General features: G+C 33.2%; 1 protein-coding gene across 2 annotated transcripts; it reads left to right on the top strand.

Moving 5' to 3' along the window:
* Nucleotides 1–20,151, top strand: mapre3a (microtubule-associated protein, RP/EB family, member 3a). Of its 2 annotated transcripts, none has more exons than XM_061924522.1 (7): nt 1–111; nt 4,053–4,180; nt 4,243–4,388; nt 8,479–8,671; nt 12,902–13,044; nt 17,180–17,326; nt 19,445–20,151. In XM_061924522.1, the coding sequence occupies exons 2-7, from the start codon at nt 4,060–4,062 to the stop codon at nt 19,511–19,513; spliced, it is 819 nt and encodes a 272-aa protein (XP_061780506.1). In that variant the 5' UTR covers nt 1–111; nt 4,053–4,059; the 3' UTR covers nt 19,514–20,151. The 2 variants fall into 2 exon arrangements, with proteins under 2 accessions (XP_061780506.1, XP_061780507.1); XM_061924523.1 differs by having other exon boundaries at nt 8,479–8,635.
* The last annotated feature ends 1,151 nt before the right edge of the window (nt 20,152–21,302 follow it).

The following is a 21,302-nucleotide window of genomic DNA, read 5'->3' on the forward strand; positions in this document are numbered from 1 at the left end:
GCAGACGGGTCGGCCCACACCACAGACGTCTCAGGTCGCAGCACGACGACGACTCTCGGCAGCCGCAGAGGAGCAGCAGCGACCCGCAGACCAGCACCGCAACACCGTGACGTGAGTACCACCACCGCACCACCATTTAACACTTTAAATGTGGCCTTTTATCTCCGCGCTAGCTACTCGCGGAGGCCCGCGTCCGCCCAGCCTTCCCGCAGGGGCGGGCGGGCGGGATTGGAACAAAACATGAGCGTTTTTATTGTTCGCAGCGAATAACGCACTCCGCCTATTTGCTTTCTGCCTCCGAGGGCCCGCGGAGCTTCACACCCCGGATGTTGCTGCAGTCTCCCGGCTGTAGAAGGCCCGGCACTCGCCGCACGATAATCGATAGTACAAAAAATTACAAATAAAAGATTGACACCTACTGGAATGTTAGCGCTTGTGCATCACGCCTGCTATTAGAGAACATATATAACGTATAATAATGTTATTACATTGTCTTATAGTAGTTATACGATATGTATACATTATTATGTTTATTTATATTTATATATATATATATATATAGTTACAAGCGGTAGAAAATGGATGGCTTGGCATACTATTATCACATATTATTTTATATGTATGTAAAATTGTATTTATTATATTATATGTATATATTATATTTTTATATAATTTTATTTACGATATTATAGGTATATATCATTAATTATTATATTACACGTATACTATTAATATTTTCTTATATGTATACGTAATAATGTGTATATAATGTTTTTTTCATAAAAACGTATGTATTATATTTATTTTATATGTATACAGTATATTATATGTATATAATCATATATATATATATATATAATTATAAGCGGTAGAAAATGGATGGCTTGGCATACTATTATCACATATTATTTTATATGTATGTAAAATTGTGTTTATTATATCCATCCATCCATCCATCTTCTACCGCTTATTCCCTTTGGGGTCGCGGGGGCGCTGGAGCCTATCTCAGCTACCATCGGGCGGAAGGCGGGGTACACCCTGGACAAGTCGCCACCTCATCGCAGGGCCAACACAGATAGACAGACAACATTCACACACTAGGGCCAATTTAGTGTTGCCAATCAACTTATCCCCAGGTGCATGTCTTTGTTTATTATATTATATGTATTTATTATATTTATCTATATTATATATATATATATATATATATATATATATATATATATATATATATATATATATAATGATTTATTACATTATACATATACTGTACTTATATTTATATGTAATAATGTGTATATCATATTTTTTTCATAAAAACGTATGTATTATATTTATTTTATATGTATATATTGTATGTATATATTATTTTATATGTGTGTATTAATGTATTATATGTATATAATCTTATATATACATATAGTTATAAGCGGTAGAAAATGGATGGCTTGGCATACTATTATCACATATTATTTTATATGTATGTAAAATTGTTTTTATTATATTATATGTATTTATTATATTTATCTATATTATATATATATATATATATATATATATATATAATGATTTATTATATTATACATATATTGTTAATATTTTCTTATATTTATATGTAATAATGTGTATATCATATTTTTTTCATAAAAACGTATGTATTATTATATTTATTTTATATGTATATATTGTATGTATATATTATTTTATATGTGTGTATTAATGTATTATATGTATATAATCTTATATATACATATAGTTATAAGCGGTAGAAAATGGATGGCTGGATATACTATTATCACATATTTTTATGTATGTACAATTTGATTTATTATATTATATGTATTTATTATTATATTCATTATATTATATTTATATATAATTATATTTACTGTATCATAGGTACATATAATTATTTATTGTATAATACATATACTATTAATATTTTCTTATGTATATGTAATAATGTGTATATAATATGTATTTCATAAAAACGTATGTATTATTATATTTATTATATATGTATATATTATTGTATTATATTATATGTATGTAATCTTATATATATATATATATATATATATATATATATATATATATATATATATATAGTTATAAGCGGTAGAAAATGGATGGCAGGATACACTATTATCACATATTTTATATGTATATACAATTATGTTAATTATATGTATTTATTATTATACTCATATGATATTTATATATACTTATATTTGCTGTATTATAGGTAAATATAATTATTTATTAAATTATACATATACTATTAATATTTTATTATATGTATACGTAATAATGTGTATATAATGTTTATTTCATAAATACGTGTGTATTATTATATTTATTTTATATGTATATATTATTGTATTATATTATATGTCTATAATCTTTTATATATATAGTTATAAGCGGTAAAAAATGAATGGCTGGATATACTATTATCACATATTTTATATGTATGTACAATTGTATTTATTATTATATTCATTATATTATATATAATTATATTTACTGTATTATAGGTATATATCATTATTTATTATATTATACATACACTATTAATATTTTATTATATGTACCGTATTTTTTAGAGTATAAGTTGCACCGGAGTATAAGTCGCACCTGCCGAAAATGCATAATAAAAAAGGAAAAAAACATATATAAGTCGCACTGGAGCCCGGCCAAACTATCAAAAAAACTGCGACTTATAGTCCGAAAAATACGGTATACGTAATAATGTTTGTATAATATTTATTTGATAAATAGGTATGTATTATTATATTTATTTTATATGTATATATATTATTGTACTATATTATATGTATATAATCTTATATATATATATATATATATATATATATATATATATATATATATATATATACTGTAAATATATATATATATATCTACATATATATATATATATATATATATATATATATATATATATATATATATAGTTATAAGCAGTAGAAAATGGATGGCTGGATATACTATTATCACGTATTTTATATGTATGTACAATTGTATTTATTATTATATTCATTATATTATATATAATTATATTTACTGTATTATAGGTATATATCATTATTTATTATATTATACATATACTATTAATATTTTATTATATCTATACGTAATAATGTTTATATAACATTTATTTAATAAATAGGTATGTATTATTATATTTATTTTATATGTATGTATTATTGTACTATATTATATGTATATAATCTTATATATATATATATATATATATATATATATATATATATATATATATATATAGTTATAAGCAGTAGAAAATGGATGGCTGGATATACTATTATCACATATTGTATTGTATTTGTTATATTATAGATATATATTATATTTTATTCATTATTATATTTTTATATAATTATATTTATTATATTATAAATATGCAGGTATATCATTATTTATTATATTATACATATTTTATATGTATACGTTATTACGTGTATATAATTATTTTATGAATATGTATATGTTGTTATATTATACATATATATTATTATATTATATGGTGTCACTAAGTTGCACTAGCATCCTTTAGCCACCTGCCACAACAGGGGGGGTCTTTTTGCTTCTAGAATGTCTTGGAAGTCAAAGTGAGCAGTGGGAAGGTTGCCAGATGTTTTGGTGACTTACACACACATTAGCATGTTTCCGTGTAAAGCAACAAGAGGATTATGCTGCTCGGCACACGTGGGGATTAAGGCCGCCACAGCTCAGAAGAACCGGCAACGACTTCTTCCGCGCGGTCAGGAAGTCACGGCTGCGACGGACATGAGCGACAGACGACATGCTAGCGGCATAACTTGGGTTATCAAAATAACCCCGCATTTTTTAGTGTGTCATTAACGTGAAATTGAGCGTCACATGCCCTTATTTAAATACGCACGTCGTATCTAAATTAGCCTTGTGTCACTTGGATTAGTATTGACAAGCTCCTGTACGTTTACACACAGCATGCAACCTGTTTATGAGCACTTGTGTGTTTTGGGTTCCAGGTCAGGGATGGCAGTGAATGTGTACGCCACGTCCGTGTCCATTGACAACCTCAGCCGCCATGACATGCTGGCGTGGGTCAACGACTCCTTGCACCTCACCTACACCAAGATCGAGCAGTTGTGTTCAGGTGAGGAGTGCTCCCCACATGCTACGGGAACGGCGACCAAAACGGGTGTGTTTCATTTGCAGGGGCGGCGTACTGCCAGTTCATGGACATGTTGTTTCCCGGCTGCATCCTCCTGAAGAAGGTGAAGTTTCAAGCCAAGCTGGAGCACGAGTTTATACACAACTTCAAAGTTCTTCAGGCGGCCTTTAAAAGGATGAGCGTGGACAAGGTGAGGACCACCGTTGCGCCACTTTTGACTGCATGGTGCAGTAGGTCTGGATTGGGCCGGGCCGATTATCCATCCATCCATCCATTTTCTACCGCTTGTCCCTTTTGGGGTCGCGGGGGGTGCTGGAGCCTATCTCAGCTGCATTCAGGCGTTAGGCGGGGTACACCCTGGATACCTCATCACAGGGCCAACACAGATAGACAGACAACATTCACACTCACACTCACACACTAGGGACCATTTCAGTGTGTATATATATATATATATATATATATATATATACACACACACATGTATGTATATATATATTAGAGATGCACGGATAGGCAATTATTTCATCCGCAACCGCATCAGAAAGTCGTCAACCATCCGCCATCCACCCGATCTAACATTTAATCAGAACCGCACCCGCCCGTTGTTATATATCTAATATAGACGATGCAAGGCATTAGTGAGGTTATAAAGCTTTTGCCTGTTAAAGAAAGGAGACTGATCCAATGCAGCACAGACATTCAATGCGTGCCATGCTGTCACGGCCCAGACGCACACCAGTGCGCAATCATATGGGAGCCGCGCTGAGCGCACCTCCAAGCGCGTGGAGGTGCGATGTCCCGCGCACCCGCGGCAGCTCCACCCGGGCTCGCGCCCGAGGCCTCAGCGCGCACCGCGGCGGCCATCCTACTCGTCGCAGCCTAGCCCTCGCGGCTCTCGCTGCCGGCGACGGCCGGGTATGGGCCCGACGCTCCAGCGCCATCCATTTTCAGGGCTAGTTGATTCGGCAGGTGGGTTGTTACACACTCCTTAGCGGGTTCCGACTTCCATGGCCACCGTCCTGCTGTCTATATCAGCCAGGGTGAGCCCCACCCCTTTTGTGAGCGCACTGCGCGCGGAGTGACCCCTGTTACGCGCCCCCGGCAACAGGGGTGGCGGGCAGGTAAGCTGCTTACCTGTTGCGCGTGACGCCGGCCGCGGCGAAGGCGGACGAGGCAGGGTGTCGGTGCGGTGGGCGCGGTGGTGACCCTGGACGTGCGTCGGGCCCTTCTCGCGGATCGCCTCAGCTACGGCTCCCGGTGGGGCCCTCTCGGGGTAAGGGGCCTCGGTCCCGGACCCCGGCGAGGCGTCCCTTCTCCGCTCCGTAAAAGTGTCCATCTCTTTTTTTTTCTTCTTCTGTTGTGGCATATGCTGCAGGTGCCTGCTCGTTTTTCGTATGTGGGTAACAACATTTAACTATGTATATATATTTCCCAATTGGTTTAACTGCCACCCGCCTGAATCTATTTAAAATCTAATTTTTTTTTATTTCAACCGCCCGACTCGACCCGACCCGCGGATAAAATGTAATTTTTTTTTATTTCAACCGCCCGATCCGCGGATAATCCGCGGACTCCGCGGTTGTGTCCGCAAACCGCGTATCTCTAATATATATATATAGAAACCCTGTTTCCATATGAGTTGGGAAATTGTGTTAGATGTAAATATAAACGGAATACAATGATTTGCAAATCATTTTCAACCCATATTCAATTGAATGCACTACAAAGACAACATATTTGATGTTCAAACTCATAAACTTTATTTATTTTTTTTGCAAATAATAATTAACTTAGAATTTAATGGCTGCAACACGTGCCAAAGTAGTTGGGAAAGGGCATGTTCACCACTGTGTTACATGGCCTTTCCTTTTAACAACACTCAGTAAACGTTTGGGAACTGAGGAGACACATTTTTGAAGCTTCTCAGGTGGAATTCTTTCCCATTCTTGCTTGATGTACAGCTTAAGTTGTTCAACAGTCCGGGGGTCTCCGTTGTGCTATTTTAGGCTTCATAATGCACCACACATTTTCAATGGGAGACAGGTCTGGACTACAGGCAGGCCAGTCTAGTACCCGCACTCTTTTACTATGAAGCCACGTTGATGTAACACGTGGCTTGGCATTGTCTTGCTGAAATAAGCAGGGGCGTCCATGGTAACGTTGCTTGGATGGCAACATATGTTGTTCCAAAACCTGTATGTACCTTTCAGCATTAATGGTGCCTTCACAGATGTGTAAGTTACCCATGTCTTGGCCACTAATACACCCCCATACCATCACACATGCTGCCTTTTACACTTTGCGCCTATAACAATCCGGATGGTTCTTTTCCTCTTTGGTCCGGAGGACACGACGTCCACAGTTTCCAAAAACAATTTGAAATGTGGACTCGTCAGACCACAGAACACTTTTCCACTTTGTATCAGTCCATCTTAGATGAGCTCAGGCCCAGCGAAGCCGACGGTGTTTCTGGGTGTTGTTTGATAAACGGTTTTCGCCTTGCATAGGAGAGTTTTAACTTGCACTTACAGATGTAGCGACCAACTGTAGTTACTGACAGTGGGTTTCTGAAGTGTTCCTGAGCCCATGTGGTGATATCCTTTACACACGGATGTCGCTTGTTGATGCAGTACAGCCTGAGGGATCGAAGGTCACGGGCTTAGCTGCTTACGTGCAGTGATTTCTCCAGATTCTCTGAACCCTTTGATGATATTACGGAGCGTAGATGGTGAAATCCCTAAATTCCTTGCAATAGCTGGTTGAGAAAGGTTTTTCTTAAACTGTTCAACAATTTGCTCAGGCAATTGTTGGCAAAGTGGTGTCCCTCGCCCCATCCTTGTTTGTGAATGACTGAGCATTTCACGGAATCTACTTTTATACCCAATCATGGCACCCACCCGTTCCCAATTTGCCTGTTCACCTGTGGGATGTTCCAAATAAGTGTTTGATGAGCATTCCTCAACTTTATCAGTATTTATTGCCACCTTTCCCAACTTCTTTGTCACGTGTGTCATGACTTGGTCCTGGGGTTTAGTTTTTCTCGAAGGCAACGGAAAGTTGGCTCGGGCGAGACGGGAATGCAGGTACATTTTTATTTAAACACTATAAATACAAAACAAGGAAGTAAACAAAAGGCGCGCACAATGGCGGAGAACAAACTATAAACCAAACACTTGCACAAAGGCAAAAACTATGAACAACAAAAAACACTAACTGTGGCAATAATAAACAAAACTTACTTGGTATGGACAAAAAGGAACAGCGTGAACGATGGACATGAAAAAAGAGTCAGAAATATGCAGAAGCATAAATGTGGAGATGTCACCAGAAAGACAAACTGAAAACACTGAACTTAAATACTACAGACATGATTAACAAAAACAGGTGCGTGACTCAAAACATGAAACAGGTGCGTGACGTGACAGGTGAAAACTAATGGGTTGCTATGGTGATAAACAAGAGTGCACAATGAGTCCAAACGTGAAACAGGTGAAACTAATGGGTAACCATGGAAACAAGACAAGGGAGTGAAAAGCCAGAAACTAAAGAGTCCAATAACTAAAAAAAAACATGACTAAGACAAAACATGATTACACAGACATGACAACGTGTTGCTGGCATCAAATTCTAAAGTTAATGATTATTTGCACAAAAACAAAATGTTTATCAGTTTCAACATCAAATATGTTGTCTTTGTAGCATATTCAACTGAATATGGGTTGAAAATGATTTGCATATCATTGTATTCCGTTTATATTTACATCTAGCACAATTTCCCAACTCATATGGAAACGGGGTTCGTAAATATATATATATATATATATATATATATATATATATATTCCTCGCGCACTAATTGACTTAAAGAGCGCACATTTTGCAGATGATGTCATGTTATCGATGGGAAAAAACATTTTTACACAATATAATTTGCCTGAGCGGCTATGAGATACCGAGAGTAAAAAGCGGTAGAAAATGCATTAGAAAGGACTGATTTAAAAAAATATATATATATACATATCTATATATATATATATATATATATATATATATATATATATATATATATATATATAGATATGTATATATATATATATTTTTTATTTTTATTTTTTTAAACTTGGGACTCTACTCACAGATGCTACCTGCTGGTTGTTTGAGCACCTGGAGAAATTAACCGACCCGCACTCCGTCATGCTTCAAGTCACACGCAGGGTTCTCACAGGCGTGAGGCAAAAAAAAACTAATCCAGACCCACTGTGCCTTGCCCCACACAGATCATACCGGTAGAGAAGCTGGTCAAGGGGAAGTTCCAGGACAACTTTGAGTTTGTGCAGTGGTTCAAGAAGTTCTTTGACGCCAACTACGACGGGAAGGAGTACGACCCCATGCTGGCCAGACAGGGGCAGGACGTGGCCCCCGCCCCCAACCCAGGTGATCACTTTACCCACAAACCCAGGAGAACTTCAGGTAAACGTCAAAAATAAATGATTTCCGCCTTTGCTGCACGGTCTTGGCTGAGCTTTGGATGGCTCCACACAAAAAAAAAAACAAGCAGCTGGCGCTGGCTTTTCACTCGCTAGTACAGTTGGGTTTGGTACGCTTATCCAACCACTTTAGACAAAAAAACAAAACTCTGTTGGTTTTATTCAACCAAAGTGTGCCATGTACCAGCCAAACTGTACTGTAGCGTGCAGTGGAAATGCACTTATAGACTTCATCCTGCTGTCAAAACTAAGATAAGGACACTCCCCCTTTTTTTTAATGAACCTCATTATGATTAAATCTTCATCTAAACGGGAAGATATAAACATCCCATCAGTCGGCAGTCCCAGTTTGCATGATTAGTGGTGTTCTCGTTGTTGAAGGAAAAGTGAACGTTATGATGCATCTGTGAAATTAGTGCGCCTCCGTATGCTTAAAATGAGCAAAATAAAAATATATAAATACAACATGTTATTATGAATGATGCTACATTATACACAGTCGCGATCAAAAGTTAGTAAAGAACATCATGTCATGGCTGTCTTGAGTTTACAATCATTTCTACAACTCTTATTTTTTTGTGATAGAGTGATTGGAGCACATACTTGTTGGTCACAAAAAAAAACATTCATGAAGTTTGCTTCTTTTATGAATTTATTATGGGTCTACTGAAAATGTGAGTGTGGAGGGGGGGGCGTGGCCTGCGGGCCTGCCGCGGAACGGGGTGTGCCAGGACCGGCCTCGAAGACAGCGACGGGTGCGTAGATGGCCCAGGTGGGCCTTGTTGTCTAATCACCTGTGGCCTTTATTAGCAGCAGCCGGGATGAGACACGTTGTTGGAGCTGGAGAGAGACACGGACACTAATTTATGCAAATAAAACAGTGTTGTAACCCTGATCCGGGCTCTCCTGACAGTGTGTGGTGGTCTGCCTTGTTGGGCGCCAAATTGTAAAGGATCTAATCACCTGTCGCCTTTATTAGCAGCAGCCGGGACGAGACACGTTGTTGTTCAAAAGAGCCTAAAACCGAGCTCATGCTCCCAGTTGTTCCATGCCAGCTTCACGTTTACTTTGGGTGCAACTTTTTTTGTGTGTCTTTGCCAAAATAAACTCCCAGAATGCTTAGGGGTTGAAGCGCAGAGCTTTTGTTGCATGAACAGGAGTTTGCTTGACGAGCAGTGACACTTGGAGAAAATGGCATAGTTGTTTTTGTCTTTCACAACACGTCTGTCGTCATTGAGCTTGTTTGGCTGCAAGTAGCTTAGCAAAGCAGCGGTCCAAGTCCCAACGTAAACAATGTTTACATCGCCTCAACAACACCCGGCTATTCACCGCCTGCTCATTTGAAGCTTCTAGAAAAGTACAGTCACCAATATGACCACTAATATATTATGTGATATGACCACTAATATATGTACTGGTAATATGACTACTAATATATGTGATATGACTACTGATATATGTGATATGACTACTAATATATGTAATATGACTACTAATATATGTATTATGACTACTAATATATGTAATATGACTACTGATATATGTGATATGACTACTAATATATGTATTATGACTACTAATATATGTGATATGTCTACTAATATATGTGATATGACTACTAATATATGTAATATGACTACTAATATATGTGATATGACTACTAATATATGTATTATGACTACTAATATATGTGATATGACTTCTAATATATGTGATATGTCTACTAATATATGTGATATGACTACTAATATATGTAATATGACTACTGATGTATGTGATATGACTACTAATATATGTAATATGACTACTGATGTATGTGACATGACTACTAATATATGTGATATGACTACTAATATATGTAATATGAATACTAGTATATGTAATATGACTACTAATATATGTGATATGACTACTAATATATGTAATATGACTACTAATATATGTGATATGACTACTAATATATGTAATATGACTACTAATATATGTAATATGACTACTAATATATGTAATGTGACTATTAATATATGTAATATGACTACTAATATATGTAAAGTGACTACTAATATATGCAATATGACTACTAATATATGTAATATGACTACTAATATATGTAATGTGTCTACTAATATATGTGATATGACTACTAATATATGTAATATGACTACTAATATATGTAATATGACTACTAATATATGTGATATGACTACTAATATATGTGATATGACTACTAATATATGTAATATGACTACTAATATATGTAATATGACTACTAATATACGTAATGTGACTACTAATATATGTAATATGACTACTAATATATGCAATATGACTACTAATATATGTAATATGACTACTAATATATGTGATATGACTACTAATATATGTGATATGACTACTATTATATGTGATATGACTACTAACATATGTGATATGACTACTAATATATGTAATATGACTACTAATATATGTAATGTGACTACTAATATATGTGATATGACTACTAATATATGTGATATGACTACTAATATATGTTATATGACTACTAATATATGTAATATGACTACTAATATATGCAATATGACAACTAATATATGTAATATGACTACTAATATATGTAATGTGACTATTAATATATGTAATATGACTACTAATATATGCAATATGACAACTAATATATGTAATATGACTACTAATATATGTAATGTGACTATTAATATATGTAATATGACTACTAATATATGTAATATGACTACTAATATATGTAATATGACTACTAATATATGTGATATGACTACTAATATATGTGATATGACTACTAATATATGTAATATTACTACTAATATATGTGATATGACTACTAATGTATGTATTATGACTACTAATATATGTGATATGACTACTAATATATGTGATATGACTACTAATATATGTGATATGACTACTAATATATGTAATATGACTACTAATATATTTGATATGAATACTAGTATATGTAATATGACTACTAATATATGTGATATGACTGCTAATATATGTAATATGACTACTAATATATGCAATATGACTACTAATATATGTGATATGACTACTAATATATGTAATATGACTACTAATATATGTGATATGACTACTAATATATGCAATATGACTACTAATATATGTAATATGACTACTAATATATGTGATATGACTACTAATGTATGTATTATGACTACTAATATATGTGATATGACTACTAATATATGTGATATGACTACTAATATATGTGATATGACTACTAATATATGTAATATGACTACTAATATATTTGATATGAATACTAGTATATGTAATATGACTACTAATATATGTGATATGACTGCTAATATATGTAATATGACTACTAATATATGCAATATGACTACTAATATATGTGATATGACTACTAATATATGTAATATGACTACTAATATATGCAATATGACTACTAATATATGTAATATGACTACTAATATATGTAATGTGACTACTAATATATGTAATATGACTACTAATATATGCAATATGACTACTAATATATGCAATATGACTACTAATATATGTGATATGACTACTAATATATGTAATATGACTACTAACATATGTGATATGACTACTAATATATGTGATATGACTACTAACATATGTGATATGACTACTAATATATGTAATATGACTACTAATATACGCAATATGACTACTAATATATGTGATATGACTACTAATATATGTAATATGACTACTAACATATGTGATATGACTACTAATATATGTGATATGACTACTAATATATGTGATATGACTACTAACATATGTGATATGACTACTAATATATGCAATATGACTACTAATATATGCGATATGACTACTAATATATTCAATATGACTACTAATATATGTAATATGACTACTAACATATGTGATATGACTACTAATATATGCAATATGACTACTAATATATGCGATATGACTACTAATATATTCAATATGACTACTAATATATGTAATATGACTACTAACATATGTGATATGACTACTAATATATGTAATATGACTACTAACATATGTGATATGACTACTAATATATGTAATATGACTACTAATATATGTAATATGACTACTAATATATGTGATATGACTATTAAGGCATGTGTTTGTCAAGCCAACTGAACATCTTCTTTCCAACAACCAACAGGACCACAAAGGACTTCCCCAACGGTTCCCAAGAACATGCCCACACCGCAGCGTGTGCAACACAACACTCCGTCCCTGAGGAAGAACCCCACCATGACCCGGAACGGCGGCAGCGACGCTGAGATCATGGAGCTAAATCAACAGGTGAGCTAAATCAACAGGTGAGCTAAATCTCCAGGTGCAATCCTTACAATCATAATAACGCCAGCTTCAAAAGTCCAATATTACAGTACTTTTCACTCCATTTTAGTACCTCTTCTTTTCACACCTTTGTTGTACCGTGGTCTTAGTCAACTGCTTCCAAGTAATGTTGCCATTTTCCTTGATTGAGAAGGCACTACTTGTTTTACCTGACACATGAAACGTGACGAACAGCGGGAGTGCACTAATTCACTTTAGCCGCCGTTCCAACTTTGACCACAGCGTCGGTTGCTATGTACAGTGGAGCTTTCCCTCATTTTCAGCAGACTACATTGCAAAATGACATGAGATCCGCCCAGGAACGGGGCCTTTCCTACTGTAGCTTGTTGCATCAAATAATGTTGAGTTAAGAGCCGCATTTGCGTGCCTTTTTCCTGTCAAAATGTAGATACATTAGTCAATAATGGCAATGGCGGGCCACAAAGAATAGTTTGACACCTGTGCTCTAAATGTTGTAATGAAAACTACAACCAAGAAGCACGTGTGTCATGAGTACAATACTTACAGCATACGACTTTGTTGGGACCCAACAAAAGACAACACTTAATGGCAAAGACTACTTCCTGACTACGGCAACACACCTTGGACAAACTGAAATGAATGCTGACTTGCAAATATCACATACACTGTATATTAGTAGTCATATCACATAAATTAGTAGTCATAATTACATATATTAGTAGTCATATTACATATATTAGTAGTCATATTACATATATTAGTAGTCATATTACATATATTAGTAGTCATATCACATATATTAGTAGTCATATCACATATATTAGTAGTCATATTACATATATTAGTGGTCATATTACATATATTAGTAGTCATATCACACATTAGTAGTCATATAACATAAATTAGTAGTCATATTACATATATTAGTGGTCATATTACATATATGAGTAGTCTTATCACATAAATTAGTAGTCATATTACATATATTAGTAGTCATATAATATATATTAGTAGTCATATCACATATATTAGTAGTCATATCACATATATTAGTAGTCATATCACATATATTAGTAATATTACATATATTAGTAGTCATATCACATATATTAGTAGTCATATTACATATATTAGTAGTCATATCACACATATTAGTAGTCATATTACATATATTAGTAGTCATATCACATATATTAGTAGTCATATTACATATATTAGTAGTCATATTACATATATTAGTAGTCTTATTACATATATTAGTAGTCATATTACATATATTAGTAGTCATATTACATATATTAGTAGTCATATTACATATATTAGTAGTCATATCACATATATTAGTAGTCATATCACATATATTAGTAGTCATATTACATATATTAGTGGTCATATTACATATATTTGTAGTCATATCACACATTAGTAGTCATATAACATAAATTAGTAGTCATATTACATATATTAGTGGTCATATTACATATATGAGTAGTCTTATCACATAAATTAGTAGTCATATTACATATATTAGTAGTCATATAATATATATTAGTAGTCATATCACATATATTAGTAGTCATATCACATATATTAGTAATATTACATATATTAGTAGTCATATCACATATATTAGTAGTCATATTACATATATTAGTAGTCATATCACATATATTAGTAGTCATATTACATATATTAGTAGTCATATCACACATATTAGTAGTCATATTACATATATTAGTAGTCATATCACATATATTAGTAGTCATATTACATATATTAGTAGTCATATTACATATATTAGTAGTCTTATTACATATATTAGTAGTCATATCACATATATTAGTAGTCATATTACATATATTAGTAGTCTTATTACATATATTAGTAGTCATATCACATATATTAGTAGTCATATTACATATATTAGTAGTCATATCACATATATTAGTAGTCATATTACATATATTAGTAGTCATATTACATATATTAGTAGTCTTATTACATATATTAGTAGTCATATCACATATATTAGTAATACTACATATATTAGTAGTCATATCACACATAGTAGTCATATCACATATATTAGTAGTCATATCACACATATTAGTAGTCATATCACATATATTAGTAGTCATATCACATATATTAGTAGTCATATTACATATATTAATAGTCATATCACACATATTAGTAGTCATATCACACATATTAGTAGTCATATTACATATATTAGTAGTCATATCACATATATTAGTAGTCATATTACATATATTAGTAGTCATATCACATATATTAGTAGTCATATTACATATATTAGTAGTCATATCACATATATTAGTAGTCATATTACATATATTAGTAGTCTTATTACATATATTAGTAGTCATATCACATATATTAGTAATACTACATATATTAGTAGTCATATCACACATAGTAGTCATATCACATATATTAGTAGTCATATCACACATATTAGTAGTCATATCACATATATTAGTAGTCATATCACATATATTAGTAGTCATATTACATATATTAATAGTCATATCACACATATTAGTAGTCATATCACACATATTAGTAGTCATATTACATATATTAGTAGTCATATCACATATATTAGTAGTCATATTACATATATTAGTAGTCATATCACATATATTAGTAGTCATATTACATATATTAGTAGTCTTATTACATATATTAGTAGTCATATCACATATATTAATAATACTACATATATTAGTAGTCATATCACACATAGTAGTCATATCACATATATTAGTAGTCATATCACACATATTAGTAGTCATATCACATATATTAGTAGTCATATCACATATATTAGTAGTCATATTACATATATTAATAGTCATATCACACATACTAGTAGTCATATCACACATATTAGTAGTCATATTACATATATTAGTAGTCATATCACATATATTAGTAGTCATATTACATATATTAATAGTCATATCACACATATTAGTAGTCATATCACACATATTAGTAGTCATATTACATATATTAGTAGTCATATTACATATATTAGTAGTCATATTACATATATTAGTAGTCATATTACATATATTACTAGTCAAATTACATATATTAGTAGTCATATTACATATATTAGTAGTCTTATTACATATATTAGTAGTCATATTACATATATTAGTAGTCTTATTACATATATTAGTAGTCATATTACATATATTAGTAGTCATATCACATATATTAGTAGTCATATCACATATATTAGTAGTCATATCACATATATTAGTAGTCATATTACATATATTAGTAGTCATATTACATATATTAGTAGTCTTATTACATATATTAGTAGTCATATCACATATATTAGTAGTCATATCAGATATATTAGTAGTCATATCACATACATTAGTAGTCATATTACATATATTAGTAGTCATTTCACATATATTAGTAGTCATATTACATATATTAGTAGTCATATTACATATATTTGTAGTCATATTACATATATTAGTAGTCATATTACATATATTAGTAGTCATATCACATATATTAGTAGTCATATTACATATATTAGTAGTCATATCACATATATTAGTAGTCATATTACATATATTAGTAGTCATATTACATATATTAGTAGTCATATTACGTATATTAGTAGTCATATCACATATATTAGTAGTCATATCACATATATTAGTAGTCATATTACATATATTAGTAGTCATATTACATATATTAGTAGTCTTATTACATATATTAGTAGTCATATTACATATATTAGTAGTCATATCACATATATTAGTAGTCATATCACATATATTAGTAGTCATATCACATATATTAGTAGTCATATTACATACATTAGTAGTCATCCATCCATCCATTTTCTACCGCTTGTCCCTTTCGGGGTGGCGGGGGGTGCTGGATGATGGATTAGAATCATGTCTACGGCTCATTAAAAAAAAGTTATATTTGCATAATAAATGGTCTTTTGAAAATAGTCCTGTAAAAGCAGCTGTAGTTACCTTCTGTGCCAGCAGAGGCCGCTGTTGCCCCACTAGAACACTTGCAATGTTTGCTGTGGTCTCCTCTCTGCCAGCTGATGGAGTTGAAGTTGACGGTGGACGGCCTGGAGAAGGAGAGAGACTTCTACTTCAGCAAACTACGAGACATCGAGCTCATCTGCCAGGAGAACGACAACAATCCGGTGCTCGGCAAGATAATGGACATCCTTTACGCCACAGAGGTACGTCCCTTCCACAATAGTGTGACACGTGTGTACCAGGGTACCGCTACTAGTGTGCTATCACAATACTAATGAATCCAAAACGCTACAATACTCTGTTTGAAAAGTACCGCTTCCCCCCCTTTTGCTGGTTTTACCAGCAAAGGAGCATGTTCGGCAGCGCACACACACAGAGTACTTACAAGCAGACACAGTGTGTAGACAGAAAAGGGAGAATGGACACATTGTGGTGTAAAAAGTAAAGATAAAGGTGAAGTTATAACACTGAAACACCCTCAGGAAGAGCTGCTTTAAGACGAGGCTAACGTCCATCCACAGTGTTTTAGCTACTTCTAAATCACTAATCCTCGCCTGCATGGTTGACGAATAAAGTAAGTTTCTTACAATTACCATTATCACTGCAGGACAAGGAATAGCTAAACATGCTTCACTACACACCAGAGGAGAATACAATAGCTCACCGCCGTCACAGTGTAAACAAACGCCATGAGTGGATCTACACCTGACATCCACTGTAATGATACCAACTACAGGAGCGTATCTAGTCGATACTACTATGATTACATCGATGTTTTTTAGCATCAACAAATATTTTTATGTATATTATGTTTATAAAGTCAGTAAATATGTCCCTGGACACATGAGGACTTTGAATATGACCAACGTATGATCCTGTAACTACTTGGTATCGGATCGATACCTAAATGTGTGGTATCATCCCAAAACTAATGTAAAGTATCAAAGAAGAGACAAATAAGTGATTATTACATTTTAACAGAAGTGTAGTGTCGACCAGTTCTTCCTCCCAGGGAATCCAAGTTACTGGTCAATCCGAAGTTCTTTCGATGACATATATGCTGAGTAAGAAGGACCACCAAGACAGAATTGGAATATTATCAAGTTTTACTAAAGCTTTAGGAGATCATCTTAACCAATACATTCATATCGGCTACTCTAGTTGATCTGACATTCAAACGGAAAAGCCAACTCCTTGCACACAAAGAAAGCCCCCCCCCCCCTCTCCCCCTCGCAACACTGATAAGGAACAAGTGGGGGAGGTATTCACATTCCAAGGTTAAGACACTAAACAGGCCTCTGAAGACAAGAGAAACTGGTAGAATATACAAAGGAAAAGTACTAGCTGATCAAACATGGCTATGAATAAAGAAAGAACTCTTAAACATATATGCATTCTCCACAGTAGATAGAACATGTTGAAAGGGAAAATAAGCAGATATTAACAGTAAATGAACAAGTGGATTAATAATCAATTTTTACAGTTTGTCCCTCTTAATGTGTACAAAATAATAGGTGTATAAATGACACAATATGTTACTGCATACGTCAGCAGAATAATTAGGAGTCTGTGTTTGTTTACTTACTACTAAAAGACAAGTTGTCTAGTATGTTCACTATTTTATTTAAGGACTAAATGACAATAATAAACATATGTTTCATGTACCCTAACATTTTTTGTGTTCAAATAAAGACAATAATGTCATTTTCTGTGGTCCCCTTTGTCAGAAAAATGGTATGTAAATTATCAAAAAACTCTTGAGTTCCCAGTGGACAGATGAAAGCTGTCTTTGTTGCACCAAGCAAAGGCTTGGAAAATTCCATTGTGTACGATGAGAGGAGTTGGGAGGGGGGGTTATCTATTGTCATCCAAGACTTGCCCAAGCTCGATCCAGGACCAGCCCAAGCCCGAGGCATCTTTTTCTTTTGTGTTAATGTGACCGAAAACAATGGCTGTTTACATATTCCCCCCTCCCCCATTCCTTTAGAAACAGATGTTGTTGTGCAAACAGGGAATATCCAAATAAAGGAGGAGACGCAAACCTTTTTTTTGTCAGAGCGTGCGGGAAACTGTACAAGAGTACAGACCAGACGTTTCTCCTCAAAATTGAGCCAAATTGAATTCTGTCTCTGTTTGATTCTTTGCTTCTTGTCTTGTTTAATAGATGTCATCAGTGTTTGAATCTGACACCCTTTATTTAGAAAAGTATCAAAATACATTTTGGTACAGGTACCAAAATACTGGTATGGAGACAACCCTAGTGTGGACTTGAACGCTGGAGTTAATCCGGCTAACTTGAAATATGTATTTGTGTGTTCCAGGAGGGTTTTGCGCCTCCAGAAGATGAAGAACTTGAGGAGCAAGGCCACCTGGACCAGGATGAATACTGAACCAATTCCTTTTTTTCTTTTACTTTATTTCTACTCTCTGCACGCTCTTACCGACTAACCCCACCACCACCACCCTGCTGCTATCCTTTACTGTCCTCCACCCTCTCCATCCCACCAAACAGCACCGTCTACAACATATCCTCGTACTCAGCATGAGCCGAAGCAGAGCCGCCAAGACGGGCCTGAGCACGGATGTGGTGAGGAGGTCTGTAAATACTGAGGATATCTGCTCCACGAGAGTTATTTATTTGCACACTTTTGGAAGGCCGACAAGCCGCTTGCCATTGGGACACAACTTTTGTTTTGTTGCTATTTATTTAACTTATACCTTCTTGGATGGGAAGCTACTGCACTGCTGAGGCTGCTGGACCTTCTGGTTCTGCTGCAAGATGGTGGATGTTATTAATATTCCTAGTATTATTTTCAAGTGTTTTAAGGGAGTCCTGCTGACAGCTTCTACTGTATCACGTTACTTATTAAGGTACTGGGCAAAAAAACAAAAACAAAAAAAAGAGCCCCTTGTTTAGTTTTTTTTTTAACGACTAATCTGCTTTGAGAAACTTTCATCAGCAGCACAGACATCGACTGAACGCTCATCGTCGGACTTTTCAATAAATTTAAAACGGATGTGAAATGAATTGTGTTGGATGTGACTTCACGGCTCTGTCCTCTGTGGTCCTGTTGGTTGTTGGGAAGAAGATGTTCAGTTGCTTTGACAAACAGATGCTTTAGTAGTCATATCACATATATTAGTAGTCATATTACATATATTAGTAGTCATAGTACATATATTAGTAGTCATATTACATATATTAGTAGTCATATTACATATATTAGTAGTCATATCACATATATTAGTAGTCATATTACATATATTAGTAGTCATAGTACATATATTAGTAGTCATCACATATTAGTAGTCATATTACATATATTAGTAGTCATAGTACATATATTAGTAGTTATATTACATACATTAGTAGTCATATCACATATAATAAGTCATATTACATATATTAGTAGTCATATTACACATATTAGTAGTCGTATCACATATATTATTAGTCATGTCACATATATTAGTAGTCATATTACATATAGTAGTCATATCATAGATATTAGTAGTCATATCTCATATTAGTAGTCATATTACATATATTAGTAGTCATATTACATATATTAGTAGTAATATTACATATATTAGTAGTCGTATCACATATATTATTAGTCATGTCACATATATTAGTAGTCATATCATAGATATTAGTAGTCATATCTCATATTAGTAGTCATATTACATATATTAGTAGCCATATCATATATATTAGTAGTCATATTACATATATTAGTAGTCATATTACATATATTAGTAGTCATATTACATATATTAGTAGTCATATCATATATATTAGTAGTAATATTACATATATTAGTAGTCATATCATATATATTAGTAGTCATATTACATATATTAGAAGTCATATCACATATATTAGTAATATCACATATATTAGTAGTCATATCACATATATTAGTAGTCATATTACATATATTAGTAGTCATATCATATATATTAGTAGTAATATTACATATATTAGTAGTCATATCATATATATTAGTAGTCATATTACATATATTAGAAGTCATATCACATATATTAGTAATATCACATATATTAGTAGTCATATTACATATATTAGTAGTCATATCATATATATTAGTAGTAATATTACATATATTAGTAGTCATATCATATATATTAGTAGTCATATTACATATATTAGAAGTC

The sequence above is a fragment of the Nerophis lumbriciformis genome, linkage group LG29 (genome assembly GCF_033978685.3).
Source record: "Nerophis lumbriciformis linkage group LG29, RoL_Nlum_v2.1, whole genome shotgun sequence".
Classification (NCBI taxonomy): Eukaryota; Metazoa; Chordata; class Actinopteri; order Syngnathiformes; family Syngnathidae; genus Nerophis; species Nerophis lumbriciformis.

Excerpts from the sequence above, each read along its gene's own strand:
- mapre3a (XM_061924522.1), top strand. The coding sequence starts at position 4,060 with ATGGCAGTGAATGTGTACGCCACGTCCGTGTCCATTGACAACCTCAGC. Across the intron at positions 4,389-8,478 it reads AAAGGATGAGCGTGGACAAG|ATCATACCGGTAGAGAAGCT; the intron begins GTGAGGACCACC and ends TGCCCCACACAG. Across the intron at positions 8,672-12,901 it reads CAAACCCAGGAGAACTTCAG|GACCACAAAGGACTTCCCCA; the intron begins GTAAACGTCAAA and ends AACAACCAACAG.